Source organism: Eleginops maclovinus, chromosome 24 (genome assembly GCF_036324505.1).
Source record: "Eleginops maclovinus isolate JMC-PN-2008 ecotype Puerto Natales chromosome 24, JC_Emac_rtc_rv5, whole genome shotgun sequence".
Classification (NCBI taxonomy): domain Eukaryota; kingdom Metazoa; phylum Chordata; class Actinopteri; order Perciformes; family Eleginopidae; genus Eleginops; species Eleginops maclovinus.
Window position 1 is genome coordinate 10,119,128 of NC_086372.1, and position 27,149 is coordinate 10,146,276.

The 27,149-nt window shown below is 44.7% G+C and overlaps 1 protein-coding gene across 1 annotated transcript; it reads left to right on the forward strand.

Moving 5' to 3' along the window:
- chrm4a (cholinergic receptor, muscarinic 4a) lies at nt 1–20,561 on the forward strand. The gene is made up of 7 exons (XM_063877432.1): nt 1–256; nt 14,950–15,548; nt 16,765–16,919; nt 17,560–17,761; nt 18,588–18,677; nt 18,970–19,239; nt 20,301–20,561. Exons 1-7 carry the CDS (start codon nt 202–204, stop codon nt 20,544–20,546), a joined length of 1,617 nt encoding a protein of 538 aa, XP_063733502.1. The 5' UTR covers nt 1–201; the 3' UTR covers nt 20,547–20,561.
- Nucleotides 20,562–27,149: the final 6,588 nt, after the last annotated feature.

A 27,149-nucleotide genomic window follows, 5' to 3' on the forward strand; every position in this document is an offset into this window, starting at 1 on the left:
GAGAAGTGGAAGAAGTGGTCCGGGGATTTTTCAGAGAGATGTTTTGCTTCCTGAGACTCACAGCAGAGAGGAGAACCAGAAAGTGGTTGAGTTAACAGCAGACGGAGAATCACAACACCCCCCAGCGAGGAGAGGGTGAGGGGGAGCATAAAGGATAAGATAACTTGGAGAAGAAAGTGGAGAGGACCAGGATCATGCAACATGAGTAACGACAGCACCGGAGTGGGGGGGATGCAGCCCCTCTGGAACTACAATGGTGAGTGGCCGCTCTCTGACCCAGGTAACTGGGCTTCATTAAAGCAGCACAGGTGAGTCTGAGCCACATTCAGCTCTCTCAGCCAGAACCGAGGTGGGATACTCTTCTCAATTTGGCATATGTGTACCAGTATGCACCTGAAAGCAGAACGTGCTGAGCAAAATCCATTTATCTCATTCTTAATTTTGATATTGGTAAAAAAAAAAGGGTCAAATGTGAGTTTAATGGTTTAAAGTATTCTGAATCTGAAAGGTTAAAGCAGTACATTTCTGTAACTGAAGGGAGTGTGGATCACACATTCTGGGACTGTAGTACCCATGTTGTTTTAAAGGACGTTATAAAATACCATGCTCACTCTTTCACACCCTCGGGTAGAACCTGAAGGTTTTTATTTCTAGTTATTAATAACTGCATAACTGTTTTAATATTTCCCCACTTATAACAGAGTGCTGTGATTTGATATCCTCATAAACACCCTACCTAAATGAATGCTAATCTTTGGGAATGTGAATCCTCTTCCTCACGCTTCCTCAGGAGGAACATGAGGAGGAAGGAGCGCAGGGAGAGAGGAGAACAGAATGAGGTTTTCAGAAATGAAGAAACTCCCCCTCTCATCTCCCCCCTCTTTCAATGTTTCACTGGCAAGAGAAAATAATTGGTGTAATTGATTGTGCAACAAAACATATATTGACGTGTAAATTCAGAAAGACTGCACTCTCAGTCAGACGGACAGGGTCCCAGATGTGTGAGCAGCAGTGCAAAGTGATTTTATTGGCTGCTGGGTGGACTTCACATGTTGCAAACACTATTTAATTGAAACTCTTCATCATGTGTGTGTTTCCTGCTGCCACACACTCCTGTATGAGTTGCAGCAGCAGGCTGGGTAATGAGTTAATGAGTCTGTTGGTTACTAAAGGAAAATAATTACAAGAGGCTGCGAGACTCCGTACCATAGCATGAGTGACAGCGCTCAGTCGGAGATAAAACATCAGGGGGTTGATGTGAAATTCCCCCTTGTCTGGATATTCTCCGATTCCTCCCCCCGTCTCCTCCCCTCCATCAGCAGCTCCTCTCTTCTCCTCGCTTCCTCTGATGTCTCCTCTCTCCCTTCTGCTTCATAATTCCATCCTATTTACATCCTTGCTCCTGCCGAGGACAGATCCCCGTGGTGTAAAGCTGTGTGGGTGTGTATACATGAGAAAACACTAGAGAAAGGAACGTGTGTGTGTGTGTGTGTGTGTGTGTGTGTGTGTGTGTGTGTGTGTGTGTGTGTGTGTGTGTGTGTGTGTGTGTGTGTGTGTGTGTGTGTGTGTGTGTGTGTGTGTGTGTGTGTGTATTATTGTATGTATATTTATCGATGCCAGAATACACACATGTACATGTTTTGAAGCTCACTGTGTGCTGAATATCAGAGATACTTTTTAATTATTGATCTAACCAAGAATCTCATTCTTTATATTTAAAAAGAAAGAGCTGAAAGCACAACTCAACATACTATTTAAATAAATGATATCAATTGAATCTATGCTCAGTGTGAAGAGCTGGCGGCCATGGGGTTTGATCCCTTTGCGGTGGACCCAGGTTCGAATCCGGCCTGAGTCCCTTTGCTGCGCGTCTTCCCCTTGTCCCCTTGTCTCCTTCTCAACTGCACTACATTAAAGGCACTGGTTGCCCATTAAAGAAAACAACTTGCTTTTATTTTACCTGCGTAAGAACATTTACAGTTAGCAACATGCTGATTTGTGGAGATGTTCAAAGTTATACTTTAATATTGTTTGTTTGTTTGTTTTCTCCTGACATCGCTGATGGAATGCTGCTCAGTTGATGTGGAGGTGGGGGGGGTTCCCTGTTCTGGGTTCCTGTCGCTCAGGATATACAGTAGAGTGTGCATACATCCCAAAAAGCAGCTCGTTCATGGCTCTTTATTTTACATTTGCGGCCGCGCTGCCTCCACTAGAGGGCGCTGTGATGTTACTACAGCTAACAGTCTGTGAGATGTGATCCATTTCATCTAGGTGTTTCAGACTTTATTTCGATGCTGCAGTCTGCTCCTCTCTCAGCAGGGTGGTGAATCCTCTGTGGCCACAGCGTTTGGCCCCTATGGTGCCACCATTTGAATTCTTAAACACAGAATTGATCGATATGTGCGGTTAGGTTTGATAATCTGGCTCTAAAGGATCAGCCTGTAGCTCAAAGAGAACACAGTTCACAGGAAGCCACCAACCTCCCCCCCCTTGATGCTCCTATTAAAAGAATAAATAACCAGCCATGGCACCCTCTGTGATTTCCTTTTCTGATGCTAAATTCAAAGAGAGTTCTGGCTTCCAATGCTGTGTTATCATTGTTCATGAGAAGGTGTGTGAGTTGACGCAGTTGTGTTGTTATGTGCACTGAATATTACAAAGTGCTGGCTTCTGTGGACCTGCTGTGGACGTGCTGTGGACCTGCTGTGGACCTGCTGTGGACGTGCTGTGGACCTGGTGCAGACTTGTAGAAATAGCACTGCTGTCTTATAATCGAATAATAATTCCCCTGTCATTTTCCCTGTAATACTGCAGACCGTACGCTGTGAGTGTTTGTTGGATAGTCCTTGGGGGGGCAGAGCTGAGGGAAGGACTCGTGTTGGGCGTTTGGCAGTTTAAAACAGATGCATTGAACAGAATCAGCTTTGTAATTCTGTCTTTGTGCCTTCATATTGCTTGAGTCCACCTCTTTCATGCACCTGCACCTGGGGTGCAACTGGTGTGGTGCAAACTGGACTGGATAGTTTTTAAATTAGTATTATTTAAGATAATCTGGGACCTCCATCAACATCAGGATCATACAGGGTCTATAATAAATGCATTGAAGCTTTCCCTGCTGCACTGTAGATCGCTCTTCAGAGGTTCAGCTTCATACTGTATGTGAGCAGGAGAGCGCTGTAAAGACCGCTGTGCAGACATGATGTAGATCCCTGTCGTCAGTCTGCAGGGGAGCAGATTAATTACCGGCAGAGGCCTTCATCTGTGTGTGTGTGTGTGTGTGTGTGTGTGTGTGTGTGTGTGTGTCCTTGGATTGCAGCCATTTGTCCATTAGATAAGATTTACTTTATTGATCCTAATTAGGGATTGCACAGCAGCATGTTGAAACAAGGCCCTGCACATAATGTGAACATGGAAAAGAGAAACAGAAAATATCGACATCTGAAATGGAAAACCAAACAGAACTAACGAGTAGATATTGACAGTGAAAGATAAACATGTTTATACATAGCATGTTATAGTTTAAAAAGGGAGGTTACAGATCATAGTCGGAACCTGCAGGCTGAGGAAAGGCAGAACGGGTGTGAAGGGAATAATGCACGACATTAATGTGGTTACTTCTTCGCATAATGATTATTGAAACAGTAATTGGGAGGTGGAGAGGCAGCCAATCACTGACAAGAGGCCTCTTATCTCAAAGAGATTACAGTACTTTATAACCCCGCCTGGTCTGCCATGGTTGCCAGAGTCCGGACATCTTTGATAAAGCTTATAGGGTTGGCTCTGGCTTGCCTTGAACCAGTCCTCTCCTCCTCTATCTGTGTGCAGTGGCGAGCCATTAATGCATGTTAGTAACTCAACATCTGGGACATCACCCCTGTAGATGTGTCTTCTAGGTTTCCATATTTAATGGTTCAGATCATAGTTTGTAGCTGTGCCTGTTGCACCACATTAAAAACAATACGATGGACGTTATTGATCCCAGGGATTTCCTTTTGTTGAAGCAGCATAAAAAGTCAGAATTCAGACTTTTTTTAGATGCCACTTATGATCTTTGGTCTCAGAATTCAGAGTAAAAAGTAAGAATTATGTTGATCTTTGTATCCGTTCTCCAAGTTGTCATGGCATTGTGAGTTTTTATATCGAGCTAATGCTTAAAATGGATCTCAGACTGTCCATCAAAGTCCGTTTACTGACGCTCTGTTGTGAGGACTTGCTGCTTCACGTTGTCTTTAATCATTGTAGAGTAAATATGGTTCAGTGTTTGTTGGTCAGATTCTTGAGAAATGCTGTTTGGTGGGGTGGAGGAGGAGGACAGTCATAATTAGATAATCTAGCATCCTTTTGCACCTGAATTTGATGTCCTGTTTTCCCCATAATGGCCTAGTTTGACGGATGCAGTCCCATGTTGCATGTTCCGTGCAGCTGTGTTTACGTGTGAACGTGTATGTATCAGCCCCAGATTTTGTAACTGGCACATTCCCTCTGAGCTGGCATCCAAATGGGCACAGAGGGATGTGAAGAGGAAGGGGGGTGTGGAGGGGCGATAGAGGAATTATGGGATAGGGGTTTGACGAGAAGCAGAGGGGGATTTACGCCAACTGTTCAAAGCTGCGGAGGACTCGCCTGGTGCTCATTGTGCAATCCGTGCTAATAATGAAATCATTTACTCATCATGAATTCAAACAGAATGGAGCTAGAGGTAAAGATTTAGACACTTCCTTTAAATATATAGCCGTACTGGGACTTGAACCAGTGACGATCTGGCCACTAGAGCCAGCCAGGTCCCCACAGACTGAACTAACGCCCCCCCTCCCAATACTTTGATGTGTGCAATAAGAGTAGAAAGCAGTCTGAAAGCTGACCTATATAACTGTGTGTTATTGTGCGGCTTCACATACATATTGCCTTCTCGGCAGATTAAAAAAGTCTAATCTAGATGTGGGGGAATATTAGATGGGCATAATAACCTTGGCTTTACGATATGCAGACAGACGGAGACTGAGGGCTGAGGGGAGTTCTAGGACATGATGTGATCCTCCGACTGTGGAGATGGAACACAGATAAGTCAGTGCATCGGGCTCCGTACAGAAAAGAAGTAAAGTGGAGGAACTGTGCCGCTGTAGTCCTCAGAACTGATGTTAATCGTTAGATGTGAGGATATAAGAAACTCACTGAAACATTCACTTTAGATGTATTATGGGAACACGTGTGTGTGTGTATTCGGTCAGTCTAAAGCAATGCTATTTAGTGGAACCTGAAATATTTGATAGATTGTATTGCTTTCAGCTAACCTGTTGTGAACTACAGCAGCTCTGTACATTTTGATGTATTTTCAGTTAGATTTCTTTACCTTTTGGCCGATACGACCAGTTGAAGGGGGGATTGTGGTCAGGGAGAACTGGGAGGGGTTATACAGTAAGGGCTGGCACAGAGACTAAGGGCTCCACATGCTTCCTGCCTCTCCTCACTGTCCACAGTGTAAGTGTCTGTCCTCCACTGCAGCGGGTGCTGTGGAGCGGTCTACAGCGAGCGTAGGGAAAAGGCTGCTGGAAGAGACAGATATAAACGCTCTGCCTTCACAGTGTCCCCACAGTGCTGTTCTCTATGCTCGTAGTAAATACGCTGCTTTTAAATGTTGAAAGGCACAATGACATGTACCTGGCGTTAATGTGGGGCAGGTATTGGTGTTCCTAATGTCCAGTCCGGTTATTAAATGATACTGTGTGGACAGTTAGAATCTGGCCTGGGACCATTTGTCTGTTTTCCACTATCAATAAAAGCACTGAAAGAAATATGTTGTTTGTATTAATAATATTTGACTATTAAAGATCTCAAAAACAGGTTGACAGGTTGACAGGTTGACAGGTTGACAGGTTGACAGGTTGACACTTGGTTGCACGGGCCCTTTCTGTGGAACTGGGTCAAAATGAAAGGTGTGGAAAGCAGCACAAAACAAGATGTACGGTGCTGGAGAGACAGAGGAGAAGCTCCATTACAGCGTGAACGTGTCAAAAAGAATAGCTAATGTTGGCACCACACACACACACACACACACACACACACACACACACACACACACACACACACACACACACACACACACACACACACAGACACACACACACAGACACACACAGACACACACACACACACACACACACACACACACACACACACACACACACACACACACACACAGACACACAGACACACACACACACACATACACACACACACACACACACACACACACACACACACACACACACACACACACACACAATACACACTTGCTCAAACAGAGCACTGCTGGAAATGCACTGTGAAGTATGGATTGGCAACACTGTGATGTGCTTGGGGGGTTATAAAAATCTTTCAAACACACACACACACACACACACACACACACACACACACACACACACACACACACACACACACACACACACACACACAAACCAGGGGAATGACCAAAGGAGGAGGGGGAGGAGGCAAGAGATGAAGAGAAAGTGTTTACAGACAGAAATGAGAGAGGGAGATATGGAGGGGGAAATTGAGAAATGAGAAAGAGCAAATGTTGGATGACAGGAAGTAAACACTAACAGGAACAGCAGAGGAAGACAGACAGGAAGTAAACACTGACAGGAACAGCAGAAGGAGACAGACAGGAAGTAAACACTAACAGGAACAGCAGAGGAAGACAGACAGGAAGTAAACACTGACAGGAACAGCAGAGGAAGACAGACAGGAAGTAAACACTAACAGGAACAGCAGAAGGAGACAGACAGGAAGTAAACACTGACAGGAACAGCAGAAGGAGACAGACAGGAAGTAAACACTAACAGGAACAGCAGAGGAAGACAGACAGGAAGTAAACACTAGCAGGAACAGCAGAGGAAGACAGACAGGAAGTAAACACTAGCAGGAACAGCAGAGGAAGACAGACAGGAAGTAAACACTAGCAGGAACAGCAGAGGAAGACAGACAGGAAGTAAACACTGACAGGAACAGCAGAAGGAGACAGACAGGAAGTAAACACTGACAGGAACAGCAGAGGAAGACAGACAGGAAGTAAACACTGACAGGAACAGCAGAAGGAGACAGACAGGAAGTAAACACTAACAGGAACAGCAGAGGAAGACAGACAGGAAGTAAACACTAGCAGGAACAGCAGAGGAAGACAGACAGGAAGTAAACACTAGCAGGAACAGCAGAGGAAGACAGACAGGAAGTAAACACTAGCAGGAACAGCAGAGGAAGACAGACAGGAAGTAAACACTGACAGGAACAGCAGAAGGAGACAGACAGGAAGTAAACACTAGCAGGAACAGCAGAGGAAGACAGACAGGAAGTAAACACTAGCAGGAACAGCAGAGGAAGACAGACAGGAAGTAAACACTGACAGGAACAGCAGAAGGAGACAGACAGGAAGTAAACACTAACAGGAACAGCAGAGGAAGACAGACAGGAAGTAAACACTAGCAGGAACAGCAGAGGAAGACAGACAGGAAGTAAACACTGACAGGAACAGCAGAGGAAGACAGACAGGAAGTAAACACTGACAGGAACAGCAGAGGAAGACAGACAGGAAGTAAACACTAGCAGGAACAGCAGAGGAAGACAGACAGGAAGTAAACACTAACAGGAACAGCAGAGGAAGACAGACAGGAAGTAAACACTGACAGGAACAGCAGAAGGAGACAGACAGGAAGTAAACACTAACGGGAACACGATATGGGAGTATATATGGAGTACATATCTCTTAGCGGAAGCATTACGATCATTTTGAAGTCTATACTATTCTATTCAATAATTATTGGGAGTCAGTCCTTTGTTTCTGTATCTGGTTGTGTAGTAGCGGATAATGTGTACTTGCTGGGCACAGGAGTGGTTCCAACTCGTCTCTCGTCTCTGTGGAGGAAGACTAAACTCTGTGTGCCTGGCAGTTGGTACAGCTGTACTTTTGGGGATTATTGTCGGAGCAGTCGAGTGCTCCCCATGAGGCTCAAAGCATGTGTAATACTGCAGATAGGACTACTAATATTAAGAGAGAAACACTTCAGAAAACATTCACGCTAACACGCATGGTTATAGATCATGATCGTATGGTTCATCTTTGTGAACTGAGTTCCTCTTGGCTTCCTGTGTTTCCTCATTTCCTGCCACTTTACCACTATATGTAAACTAATGATAAGCATGGCCTTCGCTGCAGCCCTCCCCAGTCACTTCTGATCTGCCAACCCTCTCACGTCCTTCAAAACAGCCTTCAAAACTCACCTTTCAGTCTTGCCTTCGACTGATAATCCTCTCAGCTTTTCTCTGCCTCCTTGTCTCTGCTCTTTGCCACGCTCTTCTTCACTGCTCGGCCGCCGTGCAATACCAAATCAGATTCATGTCATTTGACGATTGTCCATGACTTCCTCCCATTTCTTTACACCCCTCTTTTGATTTTTCCTCTCCTAGATTTTCCTCCATGTTTTCTTCTTCCATCTGAAGCTCTTCCACTAAAGAGGATGGGATGTGAGAGTGAGCTTGTGATGTTTCCTCCTCTTGTAATACCTGCTTTAATATCCCAGAGAGTCAGTGCTGATGCTGTTCTCAATTGTACAGCTTCGCTCTGAAAAAGGAGATGGCCTGATTAAAAAATATCATGCTGCCATCAGCCCTGGAAGCTATGCGTGTGACATGCCATATGCGCTTCAGTTCCCAGCAACTCTCCAATTTAAAATAATCTTCCTCCAACTTGTTATGTGTGCCAATTTAGCTGCCGCAACATCCGGTGGTGAATCCACCCCTAAGTGTCCGGTTGTATTTCTAGTCCAACCACCATGAATATGAGTCAACCCTTACAATTCTCAATGTCGCGACCAAACGTCTCGTAGAGAAACCTCACACGGTTCCGTTGTATCCCTTAGTGTATAATGCAAATTGTATTCTCTATAAAGCCATCAGATGTGATACAGGAAGCCGCACAGCCTGTATGCGCTTTCCTGTCGGTGTGATTAGTACGTCCAATTATAATCCTCCATTGTGAACATAGTGTTTACTCTCCCCAACAATCATCATCCATTATCATCCACCCTTGTACAGTTGAGTGCAGCACATGGTGTGTGTGTGTGTGTGTGTGTGTGTGTGTGTGTGTGTGTGTGTGTGTGTGTGTGTGTGTGTGTGTGTGTGTGTGTGTGTGTGTGTGTGTGTGTGTGTGTGTGTGTGGTTTGATGCAGTCCCGCTGGAATAGAGAGAAGCCATGTGAATAAAGACTATCCGTTCCACTGCAGGGTTTCAGTCGTGTACCTGTGTACTCTGGATTAGCGTTTAATGATTGCAGTAATGCTTGGTTTTGTGGGGCCACAGTGGACCAATCATCAGGATGGAGCTGTGGATGTGCAGAGGGACCTGAGGGTTTAGGGTAGCTCTGCTCTAGTCCACACTTCCAACACAACAACAACAGTGGCCCCACCGGGGCTTGTTTGCTGGAAAACTGCTGGGCCAGCATCCTTCCCCGAGGACCTTTTTGGGATCTCTCCTCGTTTAGAGCTTTCTTTACGAAATGTAACATGAATATTTTGATTTCAGCATCGAGCTGTAAGAGGAAGGTCACATCGCCTTTCTCCTCTTCCTCCCCTGGGGAGATGAGAAAGAAACTGACGGAATAAGAGGGGGGGGGTTTTCAGCACCCAGAAACATTCAATAGACACCAAGGCGACAGGAAGCTAAACCAAAGTGACATTTCACCATGTGAGGAGTTAAGAGGCAATATTTAACACAGAGAGTTTAAATGCATCACATTGTTCGTGTGTGCTTTCAAAAGAGGATCAAAGTACTAAAGTTGGCAAATAAACTAATTTGGCTAAATTAGAAGACTAGAATTAGTATAGGTCTAGTTTAATTTCCATTTTATTTTGCTAAAAAGGACACAAAAACCCTCTGAAGAAGTTCCTAAATACTAAATTCGACTTGTTTTGATGTGACAATATATTTATCTCCAGGAATACACAGATGAAGTAACGGTGTTTGGAAAATGGACCCCATTGTGCAGGAGTATCACTCTGGAGGGAGAAAACCGAGCCGATGAAACACCCCCTGGGGTCTAGACACTGGTGGTGGTGGAGGCATGAAGGGATTGATGGAGGTCGGTCTGAAGAGGAGTGGTTTAAGCTTGAAACCTGGGTTTGGAGGAACGGGAGGTGGAAGTTAGGGCTGCATCGAGTCACCTGCAATGATAGCTGTCAGGAGGGGGGGGGGAGAGCAGATGTAAAGGGGCGCTGTGATTGGCTTGTGGGAATAGAGACAAAGTGATTTTAGCTTAACCCCCAAACACAGATTGGAGGGGTCAGCATCTTCCTGAGAACTGGTGCTGAGCTTCATTTCAATAAATCACCGAAATTGATCAAGTGGTTTAAATTCTGTGGATAGAGACTTGCCAGGAAATGACGGAGTACCCACTGAAGATCAGAGCATCTTTCTGCAGCGCTGACAGCACGTCCTACAGCGTGCATTACCCCTTCTTCAGATGTGAAAATGCAGTAGGTTAATGAGGGATGAAACAGGGTGTATAATTTAATATAGTGTCTGTTTTCAGATGAATATTTCAGCGGCGCTGCTGCGTGTGTGTGGACTGATGATGCAGAGACATGAATGTTGCAGCAGCTCTCCGTCTCCAGCCCTGTTGTTGGAATGCTCTTCATGTATGAGTGTGTGAGATGATGGTGATGAAACCCATGGTAATGTGCCTCTCATCAGCCTGTGTTGTATATTTCATGGAGGACCTCAGTCTGGAGAAGATGTTGAGGCTCAGCAGTGACAGTGCAGAGAGCTGTTGGGGGAGTCAACTCTTTGGACAACCAAACGACATTTTCTTATATCATAGATAAAACCTAGACCTCCTGTTCACTTTTCTCATCTTAGAGTGCAAATGTTGTCAGTCAGAATTTTAAAATAAGATGACAGCTATTACCACGAACCAAAAGTTATATTAGACGTTTTAGAATTTCCTCACAGTTCTCCTCGCACTGCTTCAAACTCCTTGACCCTCTATTGGCCTCTCTATTATTATTTTGGGACAAAGGAAAATCTAATTTATGATTTTACAATATATAAAGATGTCTGCTAGCCAAGGTTCATCCAAAAAGAGTCTGGTATTCAAAGAATATATTTGCACATTAAGTCTCTGCTGCCAGTGCCTGTCAATACAATGCAGACCGTGGGCCCTGACTGCAGCGAGCATTGACAAGTAGGCGGTATAACTCAGAATCATGCATAGATTATTTCAGAGATGGATAATTGATGACATAAAAACACTGCATCTGTGTGTCTAAGGACTACAGAATGATATGAATAAAAGACACAGTCTCCAGAAGCGGTGCATTACAAATGTGGATGGTCTGCTTTCAGAACTTAACGGACGACATGATACTCACTATCCCTCCGTAGCCACCCAGTGCCATTCTGAGCCATTACTGGATTTATATTGTTGTATAACAAACACTCCCAAGCCAACCAGGGAAACCTTTTACTATATTTTGAACATCGTTGTGTCACGGCCTGTTTATTCCTTCCTGTCTTCTCTAGCTTTACTTCCTGTCTCTTCCCTCCTGTCTGATTGTCTGTTTGCCTTCACCTGTTGCCCCTGGGTTCCCCCTCCCCTCCCCAGCTGTGTCTTCTCTTCTCAATAGTCTTGTCTTCCCTTGTGACCCTTGTTTGGTCGTCATCACTCCCATGCATGGTCCTGTTGGTTCTCCCTGGGCTCCTGTACCTCGTGTTCCTGGTTTGGTTCCTTTTCCCCTGTTTGTGCATATTCCCTTTTTCCTTGATTTCTTGTCGTCTCGGCTTTTTGTTCAACCCCTTGTTTTGTACTGCGTTTGTGTCCTGCGTACCTAACCCTGACATTATGTTAACATTGAGAGCATGCAGACCAAAGCACAATGCAGCCTCTCTGCTGCTGCTGCTGCTGCTGCTGTGGAGCCTTGGTTGAAGTTGGTGGGGACAAATATTGGACATTATTCACAATCAGGCAATCATAAAGTACTCCAGAGTGATAATGTGTCAGGCTCTCGGTACGGTACTTCTGCCTCTGAGTTCTGCTTCTCAGCTTCTAAAACACAGCTCTCAGTAAGTCTCTGGAAAACTCAGCCTGTCGTACAGTGTACAACACGCACAGGGCTTGATGTTTTTACGGTGTTGTTTCAAATCACACACAGCGGCTGTGCCCTCATAAGAAGTGGCAATCACCGCTGTTATCTAGCGAGCAATTGTATAGTTGCTCAATTAACCCCTACAAAACCAGCAGAAGCCAGCATATGACCTCTGTTTGTATAGTGCTATGCAAAGTAGCCCCAATCGTGAATGGATGCACTACTTTCATTACGTTGAGTGCATGAAATACTACATTTTGTACAAAATGGCAGATGGATGTGAGACACAGCATCATACCTGTCTCACATGCTGTCAGTGTAAGATTGAAGTTTCATGGGAGCGTATCCTGGTGGCTTTTTGTGTTGTGTTTAGTGATGCAGAGAAGGTCTCAATTTCAATTCAAAGGCTTTGATATGCACAGTAGCTCCAGTGCAGAAATGGCAATGACAGTCGTAGGTCCCGAGCTCCTCCAACAAGGACACTCTGAACATTGTAGTGATAACTATTTGGAGGAATAAATTGTAAGATGCAAACGGATGAATTGTTTTGAAACTGCTCTGAATATATAATTGTCAGAGAGTGTTGCGCCCTCCAGAGACAGGATGCACATACATGTTTCAAACACTGCAGATACGTTACATACATGTTTAAAGGAGCGCACTCGGCTCACTCTCACCCGCTGCCTTGGTATGGTCTAACTAACCTCCGGGGAGCTGAATGTGTGTGTGTGTGTGTGGTGTGTCATGCAGTATGTATGAAGTTGTGCTGTAGCATTGAGAAGCTATGTTTGATGAGGCGTGCATGTACATACAACATTATGGTCGCTATGAATCCTCGTATCGCCTGTAGCTTCTTTAGCTTGTTCCTCTTGAAATGACAAACAATACATTTGGCTGCAGGAAGACTAATTGTATTGTGCTGCATGCTATTATCTGACAGCTGAAGTCACTAGCTTATTAAACACAAGAAGAATATACATTATTCGTCGTCCTCCTTTGTGCATCAGCATACACGTTGGTAATGTCTGGGGGCCCGTATATTTGGGCTAGGTCCCCTTGTGGAGGACCTGGGTTTGATTCCATCTCTGTCTCCACCTTTCAACAATCAATTCAACAGGCATTAGTTGCCATGAAAATCATAACCAACATCTGAAACAAACGCTCAACAATAGCTTTAAAGCTGGAAGCAGACCTTACGTTTTGCAGAAAGACATTGAAACCTAAAGTTGGAGTGCTGAAAAGGACTGGGTAGTGTAACTCCACTGACTCCTCTTTGGCTCTTGGCTCTGCAGCAGTTGTTTCTACAGACACTGAATACATTCACTGAGTGCTATCAGAGGCAGCCAGTCTCTGTTGAAACAGCTTTATTATCAACACAGTAACGGTGTTGGCTCGGCATCTTCATGAAAGAGTAATGCACTGTATATCTAAAACATGGCCTAAATTAAATTCATAGCAAAGATTAGTGAGAGGAGGGGCAGGGAGCTTTGAAGAGTGCCGGCAATGAATATGCCTGATCACTGTTCTGCAGGGTTTGAGTTTTTCATTTAAGTGGGTTTTATAAGATTGCCATTCCAGGTGTCCCCTTTGAATCAGCTTTGTCCCTCTGCCGTTCAGAGCGTCACTTTGAAACAACCATCATTTGGTAATCTGTAAAATAGTTGGCTTGCCTTGGTGCTTTGTGGCCGCCTGTTCCAAGTGTCACGACTGTAGTTTTATTTTGACATGTATTTTCTCCTTGACTTGTCCTGTCTTCCTTCCTGTGTGTTCTCTCCTGTCTGACTGTGTTCTGCCCCTGTGTTTCACCTCTGTCTCCTCTTGTGATTAGCCTTCTGTGTACTTAGTCTTCTCTTGTGTTCTCTGTCGGTTCGTCGTCCCATGACTGTTCCTGTTGGGTTTTCCTGATTACCTCTTGCTTGTTGAGCTTGTTGCATGACTGGATCAAAAGACTTTCTAGCAGCCCTGAGTGCCAACCTCCAGTCCTCAACCCTTTCCTGGTGTCCCGCCTTGAATGTTTGTTAAGAATACTTGATTTCTTATTCTGTACTGCTCTTGGGTTCCCCTTCCTGCCTAAGCGTGACACAAAGCTCTTTAACGCGCTGAGAATTGTTAAATGTCGGGGCAGATCACCCTCACTGTGTCATACGTCCATATTCTAGACAGTCTGTTACTGGAAAAAAATCTGTTAATGACAAGAACTATTTGGTGAATGCAAACTCCGACATAATGTGTATATCAATGTGCCATTGTGAATAAAACATATTGACTTTTCTCAGAACACGCAGATGGCTAAATTCCCATTGTTGTGGCCGAGGTACTCAGCCAGGTTAGTTCAGAATCAAACCTGCAGAGTATTAATATATATACTAATATATACTGTACTGCAGGCAGGCAGGAGCTGCTGCCTGCAGATTGGCTGATGTGCACAGGCTGGGGGCCTAAAGTGGAACCCCCCCATCATCATGAGTGGACATATTTGCTGAAAGTGTTTAAAATAGTGTGTTGCATACAGGGAAGGGGCTCTGACTAATGACTTGAGAGTCTCTGAGGAGCTTCTCCGTGAGGCAGAGGGATGAAACGCATTTATAGAAAGTTAGCAAAGCTCTAATCACAGCACGGAAACATGAGTCATCGCCACTTCAGTCAGGCTCCTCCACTGAGCTCAGCCATCACCAGTGAAACACGTCCTTGCGTTAGGTATTTTAGCCACTAAATCATTCTTTATTGTTTTATGGATATTTATCTTGAGCCCTAACCCTAACCTGTTTGCCAAAAAGATAGGTTTGAAAACGAATGTTCTTTATTTTTTCTCCAGGGTCCTCGGTCATCCCATCCTCCGACCTGTTCTCCAACACGTCCTGCAACACGTCCTCCAATGATTCCACCTTCTGCTCTCCTGTGGATGAAGGAGTTGGGGCAGGAAGTCCATATAAGGCTCTGGAGATGTTTTTCATCGCCTTGGTTACAGGGTCTCTTAGCTTCGTGACTGTAACAGGAAATATATTAGTCATGCTGTCCATCAAAGTAAACCGCCACTTACAAACTGTCAATAACTACTTCCTGTTCTCATTAGCATGCGCCGACCTGATCATAGGGGTTTTCAGCATGAATCTGTACACGGTCTACATCATCGTTGGGTACTGGCCGCTGGGCCCGGTGGTCTGTGACTTGTGGCTAGCTTTAGATTACGTCGTCTCCAACGCCTCCGTGATGAATTTACTGATCATCAGCTTCGATCGCTACTTTTGCGTGACCAAACCCCTCACTTACCCCACGAGAAGGACGACCAAGATGGCAGGGCTGATGATCGCAGCGGCGTGGATCCTGTCCTTCATCCTGTGGGCTCCTGCCATCCTGTTCTGGCAGTTCATCGTGGGACAGCGAACAGTGCCCCCTGGAGAGTGTTACATTCAGGTACAGTCAACAGATCCTTCAGGAATAAGGTGTGATTAAAGTACTCCTCACAAGGTAACCCTATTAGCTTCAGCCTTCAAGCAGCTGTCAGCTCAGATGGAATATCATGTGACAGAAACACAGAGTATGGTGCCGGTATATTGAGCGGTATTAACCCCAGTTTCTGGTGTCTGGTTTACATTTCTATATTCTTTCTCTGCTACTCTGCTGGCTCCTAGTCCATGACCTTTGACCTCTTCCCAGTGGAGAAACTCTTGCTGTATCAACACAATCTGAGAGGGCAGTGTCATGTGACTGATGGAGAGGCCAAAGACATCAGAGGGCTAGTTTTTGGGTAGCCATGCGGGGTTGTCTTCGCTCAATTTCTTCATCACAGGTTTCTTTACCGTGTTTTTCCCCTTACTGTACATTAGTCTCAAAACACCTTGTGGTCTTATCTCAATAGCTCATACGCTTATTGTGACAGTTTCACACATGTTGTGATAATAATAAGCGGTGACAGTTTGGACAGACATGGATGGACACTGCAACTTGAGTGGTTGGCAGAGTAACTGAACTGCTAGGCACTAATTCTAATCCCAAAATAAACGTACAGTATAAACTCACACAGTGTGATGCATTGGAAAACTGCTTCTACAGCCACAAGTAGATTGCGGTGTTAGCATATCAGCTTGCTAATGGTAATGCTAGCTTGGCTGCCCATCAGTGACGTGGCCCTCACCCTGCTTGTTGCAGCGGTCCGCATGGAGCATCCAAGACACTGTATGGTTCTGGTCCAGTGTTCACAGACAGCTGCTGTTGGTTTCTGACTCAGTCTCCAGGCTCTTTGCTGTTCCACTCGTGTACTGTTCCCCACAGTAGGCAGGTGGAGTCACACACCGTTCCACACACACACACACACACACACACACACACACACACACACACACACACACACACACACACACACACACACACACACACACTCATAAACACTGAAGTTTAAGAACAAATTCTACATGTTCTGTTAAGGTATTAGGACTCGCTCTAATACCTTAACACCCCTAATGTTTGAGTACAAATACTATCACCTTAATATAATGCAGTGCAGCAGCACCACCACGAAGTACAACCATAAGTTTAACAGTGTCAGCAACATGTTTTACAAATATTAGATTTAGACAAGTATACCTCCTAATCCCTCCTTCTGTCCTTCTGCCTTTCTCTCTTTCTGCAGTTCCTTTCAAACCCTGCGGCGACGTTTGGTACAGCCATAGCAGCTTTCTATCTGCCGGTCATTATAATGACGGTCCTGTACATCCACATTTCCCTTGCCTCCAGGAGCAGGGTCTCCAAACACAAACCAGAGAAAAAGGAGAAGAAGGGAATAAAGTAAGAGCACCTAAGGATTCAAATGCATGTCATGCGTTGCAAATCATTTCCTGAGTGAAAAGGAAGAGGGTATGGAAAACGAGTCTTGACAGTTATGACTGAAAGCATGCATCTCTGAGACTGAACGACAAACACACACTTCACTTGATGATGTCATACTTCCTCTAACCCTGGAAACTTTTTATCAATAGTCTGACCTTTAAAGGTTGGCTCACCGTCTTCACAGCTTTCTGTCGGTTTGAACATCCAGAGGGAGACGCTTCTTATCCACGTTCATTGATCCAAAGTTCAAATGTATATATTTTAACATCACTCAGATATATGTTTCTTCTATAGTCTTGTATTTCTACATTTATATATACATCATAGTTGAGCACTATATCCAATGATAATACATGCTTATCTTAAACCTCATAACTTCCAGAGAGAGGGAATTGTTTGTTTAACTAAAAGAAATGGGTCAATAAATCACAGACTGGCACCAGAAGCCTCTCACCCAGGCTCTTCACATGAATTAATCATGTACACAGATTGCTGCAGATTAATTACCATACTATGTACACAATTAATCACTCCTCTCCGTTTGTGTGTTTAAAAAATGGCAGAGATGTTTGAACAGTGTGTGCTTTGTGTTAACCAGAACTCCCAGCCTGCTGAAGAGTCACCTGTTAAAGCAGAACAACAACAATGAGACCAGTCCTCAGGCCAGCCCCCGCTCCACCCCCAAACTCAGTCTGGACTCCACCACCACGGCGCTGGAGGCGGTGAAGAACGGCAGAACGGAGGAACCCAAACCTGCTCAGCCACTGCCCCATGCTCAGCCCAGCCCGGGCCTCACCCAGGTACTGACCGACACAGCCCCAGCTCAGCAGCGTCGTGCTTTCTATCTGGGCGACTGTGGACAAGAGGCATAAATGGCCTCAGAATCAGAATCTGAATTACTTTATTTGTCCAGCAACTGGGAAATGTACAGTACAACAGCAGGAGTACAGTGTAGCTGAATACAAGTGACATAAATAACTAAAGTTAATAACAGATAAGAACACCATGGAAGAAGAGGCTCAGTATATCCTTTAAAGAAATGAAAGAAGCAGCTGGCACAGGCTGTACATAAACTGAAAGACAGTAAAGCTAAATTGCACTCGCCGTCTTCCTTAGAGGTTTGTGTTAATCTGGAACCCTAACTCCATTTAAATAATGCCAATTCATCAAATTAGAAAGTTTGACCCCAACCTCCTCCTGTAATTCCATCACATGGAAATGCAGTGAAAGCTGAGACCTCTGACATCAGTAAGAACCATCACTACCTGCCGTAACAGCACACCTGATGCATGACTAATGCTCTGCACTCAATCCTCTTGATGTGGTGAGAATGGAGGGAAGGCATTTTGCTGAAACGTGCGTCAGAAAGAGCTGCCAGAATGATAGCAGCAGCGAGTATACGCCCTGTGTAGTGCACATTATGCAGAGGGGGATAACAGCGGCTCTCTGTGACAGCAGCTTTGCTGTTGCTCTACCCAAACTGTCGGGCTTAAAGCAGTACATTTAGAAATCCTGTGATAATAAAGTAAAAACCCTCTGACTTCTGCTACCACTCTGTATGCATGTCTTTATTACAACTCCTCATGAGTATTGGTTTATCCTAATGGTATCTATCTTACTGTTCAGGAGGAGAAGGAGAGCTCCAACGACTCGTCCACAGCTTTCATTCCCCCCACAAAGCCAAAGGACAGCACCAAGAACGAGGTCATATCTGAGGTTGGTATTCAATGTTGGACTGTTTTCTGTTTTGTAGTCCATGCTTTCTTTTCAACATTCTTAAAAGGATTGCCCAGATGACAGACAGGGATGGATCATATCTGTAAATATCTGTGTGTTGTTCAGTGATGACCTTAAGGACGAAGGTCAAATGTTTTGTGAAAGGCAATCTCAAGACGGGATGAGCGTCGTGCTGCTTATTCTAATAGTGTTGAATTATGGAAGAGCATTCTGCGACCTTCATGCACCTTACATCAGCGACATACTTGAACCCTCTTGTTTTTTTTTACAGGATGCGAGCGATCCTAACCCAGTTGCCACGACAACAACCAGCATCGAATTGGCTAAGGGCACCGCTAGCTCGAGATGGTCCAAGATAAAGATCGTAACCAAGCAGGCGGGGGACGAGTGCATCACAGCTCTGGAGATCGTCCCTCCTGTAGAGGGCGCAGAGAGGCGTTCAATCCCAATCAGTCGTCCCAGGACTGTGGCCAGAAAGTTTGCAAGCATCGCCAGAAGCCAAGTGAAGAGGAAACGACAGATGGCTGCCAGGGAAAAGAAGGTATGTCGATGGGATACTGCGCACACATCAGCCATGCATGCATCAACAACACACAGTGCTGACGTATGGACATGGTAATTACAAACCCTATAGAGTGATACGGCACACTGTGCCATGATGGAAACATAAGGAGCTGAAACCGTTCTGCATGGCAGCATACAGCACGGTGCCGGTATGCAGGGGGAGCACCAGGTTTACCTGTGTGTGAACAGTAAGGAACAACTGTTAAAGACTTACTGCTGCTGCAGTCTCTGCACTTCATTAGTGTTCACAATGACAGATGGTATTTTCCCTCTGAGCTTTTAGAACGACAAAGCATGCCACAATATCTTCAGATTTTGATACACACTCGGACTTCAGCAGGGCAGTGGACCTCTGGTGGCTGAGGAATGTCTAATACAAATCCCAGACCAGACTTCTGATAGTTCAGAAATTCAGAAATCCTTGTGTCATTAGGCTTATTCTGACTGATGCTCAGACCTGTGTGTGTTGTTGCTCTCTACTCCTCCATCTTTATACTAACGAAGCACGGTTCATAATGCCCCAGGACTTACACTTTTTCATCCAAGCTGAAACATTGTTAGTCTTTACAGCTGCGCCCGTGCCTCAGTTCCTGCCTCCCGAGCACATTTGGTCCCCCAACACAGAGGGCCGTGGCAAAAAAGGTTCAACACTGTTAGACCTTGAAAAGATTTGACCTTACGGGCAGTTATTCAAGTTATTGTACTGAGTGACGGCAGGCCTGGTCAGTTCTTACTCTCAAAGTGATCCTAAGTGACATTAAACACAGTAGTTGCATACAGCCCTGCCCCCGATCTCCCGCTCTCGGCTCAGTCAGATGAATGTAGAGGGAAAAACCCCGGATTCAGCTCATGTTCCGACTTTAACATGATGTAACAAAAACAGAGCAGATCTTCTTTGTCTGCAAACAACAGTCACTCTTAATCTCAAGCAAGTTTTAATCCTCACCCAATTGATTTTCAAAAACAGTGAACGCAATAAGAAGATCATCTGTATTCTGGTTTGACTTCTCTTCCCTCTCCTCTTCCCGTTCTCTGCAGGTGACCAAGACTATCTTTGCCATCCTGCTGGCCTTCATCATCACATGGACGCCGTACAACGTCATGGTGCTGATCTCCACCTTCTGCCAGTCCTGTGTTCCCGACACCGTGTGGGCCATCGGCTACTGGCTGTGTTACGTCAACTCCACCATCAACCCGGCCTGCTACGCACTGTGCAACGCCACATTCAAAAAGACCTTCAAGAACCTGCTGCTGTGCCAGTATAAAAACATAGGTACAAGATGAGGTGGAGGCAGAGGACAGAGGATGGGCGGGACGGGGGAGGGAGGGGAGTCAGGATGTATTGTTCAGAGGTGAGTGGAAGGAGGGGGGGGGGGGGGGCAGCTGTGGTTCATTCTGAAACCAAGGTCAGTTATCTATGTTCAGAGCAACATGTGAGTGTCTCAACCTGCAGGTGGAACTCATCCCAGCGCTTTATCCCTCGTGATACATTTCCATTATCGATACAGGAGATCAGGAATCTGTCACAGACTGCTACAGCCATTACTACCGTCACACCAACGTGTTAACCCTAGTTATCTAAAAATGTACGATAGTCAGACCATGAAATTGAAGTAAAGATGACAGAGGAGAGGAGGGGTGACTGGGAGGCTGGGACTGAAGACAAGGTGGAGGAGAGGAGAACGCAGCAGCAAGCCGTACGACGAGGGTAACGGAGGGATTTTACGTAGCATACACTGTGGCAGCCATGGCGGAGTCTTTAGCTCATGAGCAACAATAGCAGCAGCTGTAAATGAGCTGTTTGGAGTTTAATTTCACGCTGTAATTCATTAGACTTTTAGACGTTAAAACATGATAAAAGATTAGGAACTGGACAAACTAAACTACCAGCCAACCCTCCCCAACACATCATGCCCAACGCATTATCTTCTGCTTTGTTCTCAGCTGTTCAGTGGGGATACGGTTGGGGTGTGTTCACTCTTATTTCTCACACATGCTAAAGACAGAGGATAAAGGGAACACAGCTGCAGCTCGATGCTCTTTAGTCTAACTCAAATACACATTCTGGTTCATCAGGGGTTAAACTCAGAGCACAAGGGGTGTGTTGGTTTTCATTTTGGTTAGTTATCTCAAAGGTAATCTTGGAGTCTGAGAGGGAAAAGGAATGGAATGTATTGCTCGCTAATAACGAACAGGTGAGGAATCCTGCAGCTGTCTGTGTTGCTGTTCCCTCTGCTTGGTTCAGCTCGATTGTGCTTTTCTTATGTATTTACATCAGATTCCATAAAGCCCTTTGCATTCAGAATGGGTGTACAGATAGGATCGGTGCAGGCCTGTACTGCTTTATCTTGGTATTTAGTTTTAGTATTAGCTGTTATGGTAGACTGCAGGTTAATCCAACAGTCACTCAGCTGAGACGACACATTATTCATTAGTGAAAATAATTCATCTGATGAGGTAATATCCCGTCAGGACTCTGTGCAAGGTTTCTGTTAGGTCAGCTGTGCTCAACATTTGTACGAGGCTCTTTTTCAAATGTAGCTGATCTGAGAAGTGAAACGTCTACTAAACTAAATCCTCCGTGGCTCAGCGGGACACGGCAGGCTGTGTCTTCTCATAAAGTGACTGTCAGCTCTGCAGCGCTCAGGACCTTGACAGGACCGTGTCAATCACCTATTGCCCACACTCAAGAGAAAGGAAAAATCATGACATCCTGTTCATCCACCCTGGGGCTGAGCAGGAAGCAAAACAGAAACTCATTCCCACACGTGGACACTCACCACGTCTTCAATTGTCTTTGATCCAAAGCCTCTTACAAACCAAAGGGATTCAAACCCTGAACAAGGAAAGTGCAGATACTTATTTCAGGCAAGTCAAATCATTGTGAGTGCTGGTGAATTTGAATTTGTTACAAGGCCTAAATTAGCTTTTTAAAGAGCTCCAGTTTATTTCTTTCAATAATTTCATTGCCAACGTTCAATCATAACAGATTTTCGGTTTATAGGCAGAGTTCCTGCTGTCCTGATGTCAAGGTGGAGCTCAATCCACCATTTAAGATCAGGATGGCAAACATTTCATCATCCTGTCCAACACTGGCTCTGTGGACCTGTTTGACAAAAGGCTTAGTCTGGTCTCAAAACTCCAATATAATTATGACTTCTCAACGTTGCTCTCTTTCTCTTTGGATTGGCCTTACCGTATCTCCAGTTGCACTCAGTTCAATTCAATAGAAATTGAGAGTGACCATAATTACAAACAGTACTCCCAAAGCTCTTTACTCTTGCAGTATCCATACACAACTGAAACAACTTCTGAACATGAGCAAGACTGGACCAGGTGCTTTTGGTTTCCCTCCTGCCATGTGGACGGATTGGAGAGGCTGTCCGGTCCACATTGACTTCTTTATTTTGCCCTCATTGTTCCGCTGTCATTTAGGAAGAGAGCTGAGTTTCCAACATTGGGCCCGATCCGGATCCATGTAGTCACATTGCTGTTGTTTTCAGGCTATCCAAACAGCATGATCTGATGATTGAGAAGACGTGCGCTGTATCACAACATGCTTTATTACCACTAAAATCATCATTTGGAACAGGGCTATGATTTAGAATATAATTGCACGACTGTCAGAATACCCCATGAAATCCAAAGAGACAAAACACTTCCCTTAACAATCTGCTGAGGGAGGAACATTTCAGGAGCGTTAGTAATCCATGCAGTCCTCTTCTCTTTCACCCAGTAATTATCCTTTATGATCTTTTCTCATCTCATTTGTTTTAAAGTGTCATCCCCTCTTGGTGTGTGTGTTTATTTAGCCGAGCTGCTCTGCACATTCGCTCAGATATATATTGGGAAAATACTTCAAGGGATTGTGCTGGAATTATAACATTTCACAAGTCAGATAAAAATGATGTGAGACAATAAAGTTAGAATTATCCTTGTCGTTAAACTTCAGGGTCATGATGAAACATGCTCTTTGTCGTTTCTCACAATGAGAATAAAGAGTGTATTGAGATTCCAACAAAGACGACTTAAGAATGGCTGCTCAGTGTCAAATGAGAAGCAGGAGAAACAGAGTGCAAAGAGACAAAACTGAGGAGAGTGAGAGGAACAGCAACACACTCAGGATGGATCAGGGCCGGGGAGCTGCAGAATGAATAGACAGGAGAATCAGAATGACTGCCTGACTTCTTCACTGACTGAGAGGCTTCACTGGGCTCCGAACATTAACCAGACCTGTTTAAATCAGATGATTGACTATGGGATAACTTAATATGCAGTGCCTTTCAGACAAAAACCCCTTCAAAATAAACAGGATTTTTCTCCTTGCCTTTACAAAGAGACACAGCGGGGAAATTATGATTGATTTGACCTGGAAGCAGGATATCTCCTCCACTTTACGATAGCGTGAATGCAATCACCAGAAGTAAAGAGCGAACTATTAACAAAGTACATGACGGTCACAAGGCTGCACATCACCACCGCTAAGCTAAAGGCGGCTAACGTTCGGCGTGATGGCGCTGAGTCCTCTCATTCAGCCACTTTAACCACTGTTTGTAAGACATGTAAACATTCCATTGACTTGGAGACGAGTGAACAGGGAGTGGTAATCTTTAATATGACATATATCACTACTTATTTGCCACCAATCTTGGTAGGTGTCAGGGGAAGATGATGTGAACCTTCATCACCAGGGTTGAAGATGAGCTTCCTGCTTATGGCTGAGGAATTATTTTTGTAGTGTCATCCCTTCTCCTCTCCGACCTCATTTCCTGTCAGCCGTCTGCTCCATTCTGGAGGTGTTTGAGCTGCATGACAGAGCAGAGGCAGGGGGCCAGGGGGTGCTTTGAGGCTCGGGGCATACTGCAGCTCTGACAGGACTGATGGAAACTCCCCTCACCTCAAATTACAATGGAACACATTTGGTCCCACATCCAAAGCCCAATCTCTCACACCTCCACCTGGACTTGATGGTCAGTTCTTCGGCTGGTTTGGAAATCTAAATCTTCATGAGTGTTTAACAGTGGAAGTTCTATCACCTGTTATGGCTGACCTGTTGGATGAGCCTCCACTTGTGCAATCAATATCGTTCCGAATAGGTTTTGTAGAACCTCAGGCACATTTTCCATGATTTAGTCAGCTGGTGAATGGTGTAAGCTTTGGCCAAAGGTTGGATCAGATTTCCACATGCAGGGGCCTCAGTGTAGCCCCCCTGTATGTCTCTGATGACCAGGTAGTGTTGGTCAACTACACCCACACTTTGGTAAAGAACGTCTCACTCAAATGACAAGTTGTATGTGGTGATTCTTGATGGTTTGATCTCTAATCACATTTCACACAAAATGTATGTCCTGTTAAAACAGAACCTAATGAACAGATGTAGTTTGTGAATAATATTTCCAGATGAACTCTACCAAACTGAAGCAGACGTCTGCAGACAACCTGAAAAGATGTGTCATTTGGTGGTTTACTGTAAAACGCTGACCACTGTATAATTCAGAGGGTTGTAACATGTCATATGTTTAAAATGCTCCATCTCTGTAAATACAGTCACCATTATGTATCACACACTGGATCATTCCAAAGAGGGGAGACATCTTGTGAGACATATTTACCTCCCACTGTACAGAGCATGAGCGTTATAGTGGTATAAAGACATTGTGAATTGCAGTCTTATATTTTGTCCGAGTATTGCTATTATATCTTTAGCCAAATGGCGTCTGTTAAGTGAAAGGAAAACATTTGTACTACCTGGAAGAGCAGCTGATTGATCATTTTATATCACCAGTGTGTCCCTGCATTAAGATGAGATGCTGTATGTTATATATTGAGAGCTGGAAATCTGTAATATAAATGTCAAAGTAAAGGAAACATGTTATATTTCCTCAATGTTAATAACAATCTGTGTATGTATTGTATACTTTTCAAAATGAACCTTTTCCTCACCAGAGCTGGGTTCTTAGTGGCACACACGGGACAATGACTCTTTAAACGGTACATCAACTACGGTTTGGATTTTGGGGAGCACAGTATTAAACATGATCACCCCTAAACTCACAAGAAAGACTCTGTCAGCACATCGATCCGTCTATTGATCCAAAGCACAGATTATACAGACTCAGAGGGGCCCAGCCATGCGTTCTGTGGTGTTCCCTCTCCTGTAGAGTGCATGTCAACGGTCTGCAGAGTCGGTGATGGGCAGTTTATGAGGTTTGTAAAACCCAGTTGATGTTCTCTTTAATATTCTGTGCTGTGGTGAAACCCCTCTGCTGACTTTATTCTGTATAATAATTTATGGCTGTTTGTACTTTTGTTCTTTTCCTGTAAATGTCAATAGACGCATCATTTTCAAAGCAACATGGAGCATCGCCTGGCCCAATTCACAGCTAGTATTACTTTTTAAGCTAAATGTATTCATGATATATTAGAAGCAACTTGGGTCGATACCAAACAATCACGCTAATAAACACCTGCTGTTGAAAGTCGTCTAATGTGTTGTCTGTTTTCCACCAAAGCCGTTCCAGGGCCAGTTGGAAGCCAGTGACTGCGACTCAGTTTTGCCTGTTTCCACCACGAAAAATGGGTTCGTATTTGGACCAGATACGTCGAAGGCTGGGTCAGATTAACCTGAGTGAGTACGGCCAAGAGAATAAAGTTGTTACAAGCAGCAGCGCTCTGATGCAGAGGGACCAGAACACTCACACTAACCAGGCATAGTGTGAAGCTGCTTATTTTTACCTTGGTTTTAATGGCCATCCTTTCGCTGTTATTGGCCGTTTTGAAGATCAGCACGCTGCATCAGAAGCATACCAGCTATCGGGGGGAGACTATCACAAGTACAATCATAATGAAAAATACGGTCAGAGCGATGAACCACTGCACTTTGGAAGAGTGTAAAGATGGAGAAGTCGATCTTCAACTCAATCTGGAACTAACTGAGAACCAAACAAGCCCCAGCACTTCTTTCAGTGGAAGAGGGGTACATGAGAACTAGAATGAGGAATACAGGATGTTGCTGCACGGCAGGGTGTCACTCGTTCAACAGGGACGGCCTCCATTGAGAAGGACATGCTTAAAAAGGCCTCTGTGCCACGAGGGGTCATTTTCTGTTGCACAAAGCACAGGATGAGAACCCTTCCAGTTCATTTCACCTCGCTAACAATATGAGAAGGGCTGCAAGTTCAGTGATATAGGACTGCAGGGTGAGTGGGTTAGGGGGGAGGGAGAAGATTGGATGGTCAACCGTGAGTCAAAGACAGGCCTTTAAGAGAACATGAGGTCAGCCACCCCTCTGTTGCTTTGAGACCAGTGGCTGGGAGCTGCAGTATTGAGTACATTTCACTACTAGACACTGAGGGAGGGATGAACCAGCGTGCAGGAAGAGTCTACGTTGTGTTAACCTAGAGACAGGCAAGAACTACAGCAGAGACCAGCTTTACTTAATGCCAGAAGAAGCTTCAGGACCGATGGAGAGAAGGAATATGACTGACAGACCATCAGAAATCTGAACTGGTCATTGATGGTCTGAGGATGACTATTGTCCAATGTGCTGAGCAGTGTGTGACTCGCTTCATCTCTGAATTCATAACTATGACAGCATGTTTTAGTTCTGTTAAACCCAGACTTTTGTCAGAGTGGAAGTTCTTTTTCCTCGCTCCAGAAAGTCTCCCAAGCTGACAACGCAGATACAGCTGGGTTAACATGAGCGGGAACTGAGAAAGGTTGATGTGACTTCTTAGTTTTAATAAAATCAGGGTCAGTAGTTAGAGCTGGAGCACCGGGGGGATACTGACAGGGACTTAATTGCTCCTCTTAATGCTGGATCTTTATTCCTCAGCGGTTTGCACAAAGTTAACTTAAACCAGCAGATTACTTTAAACATGTTCCTTT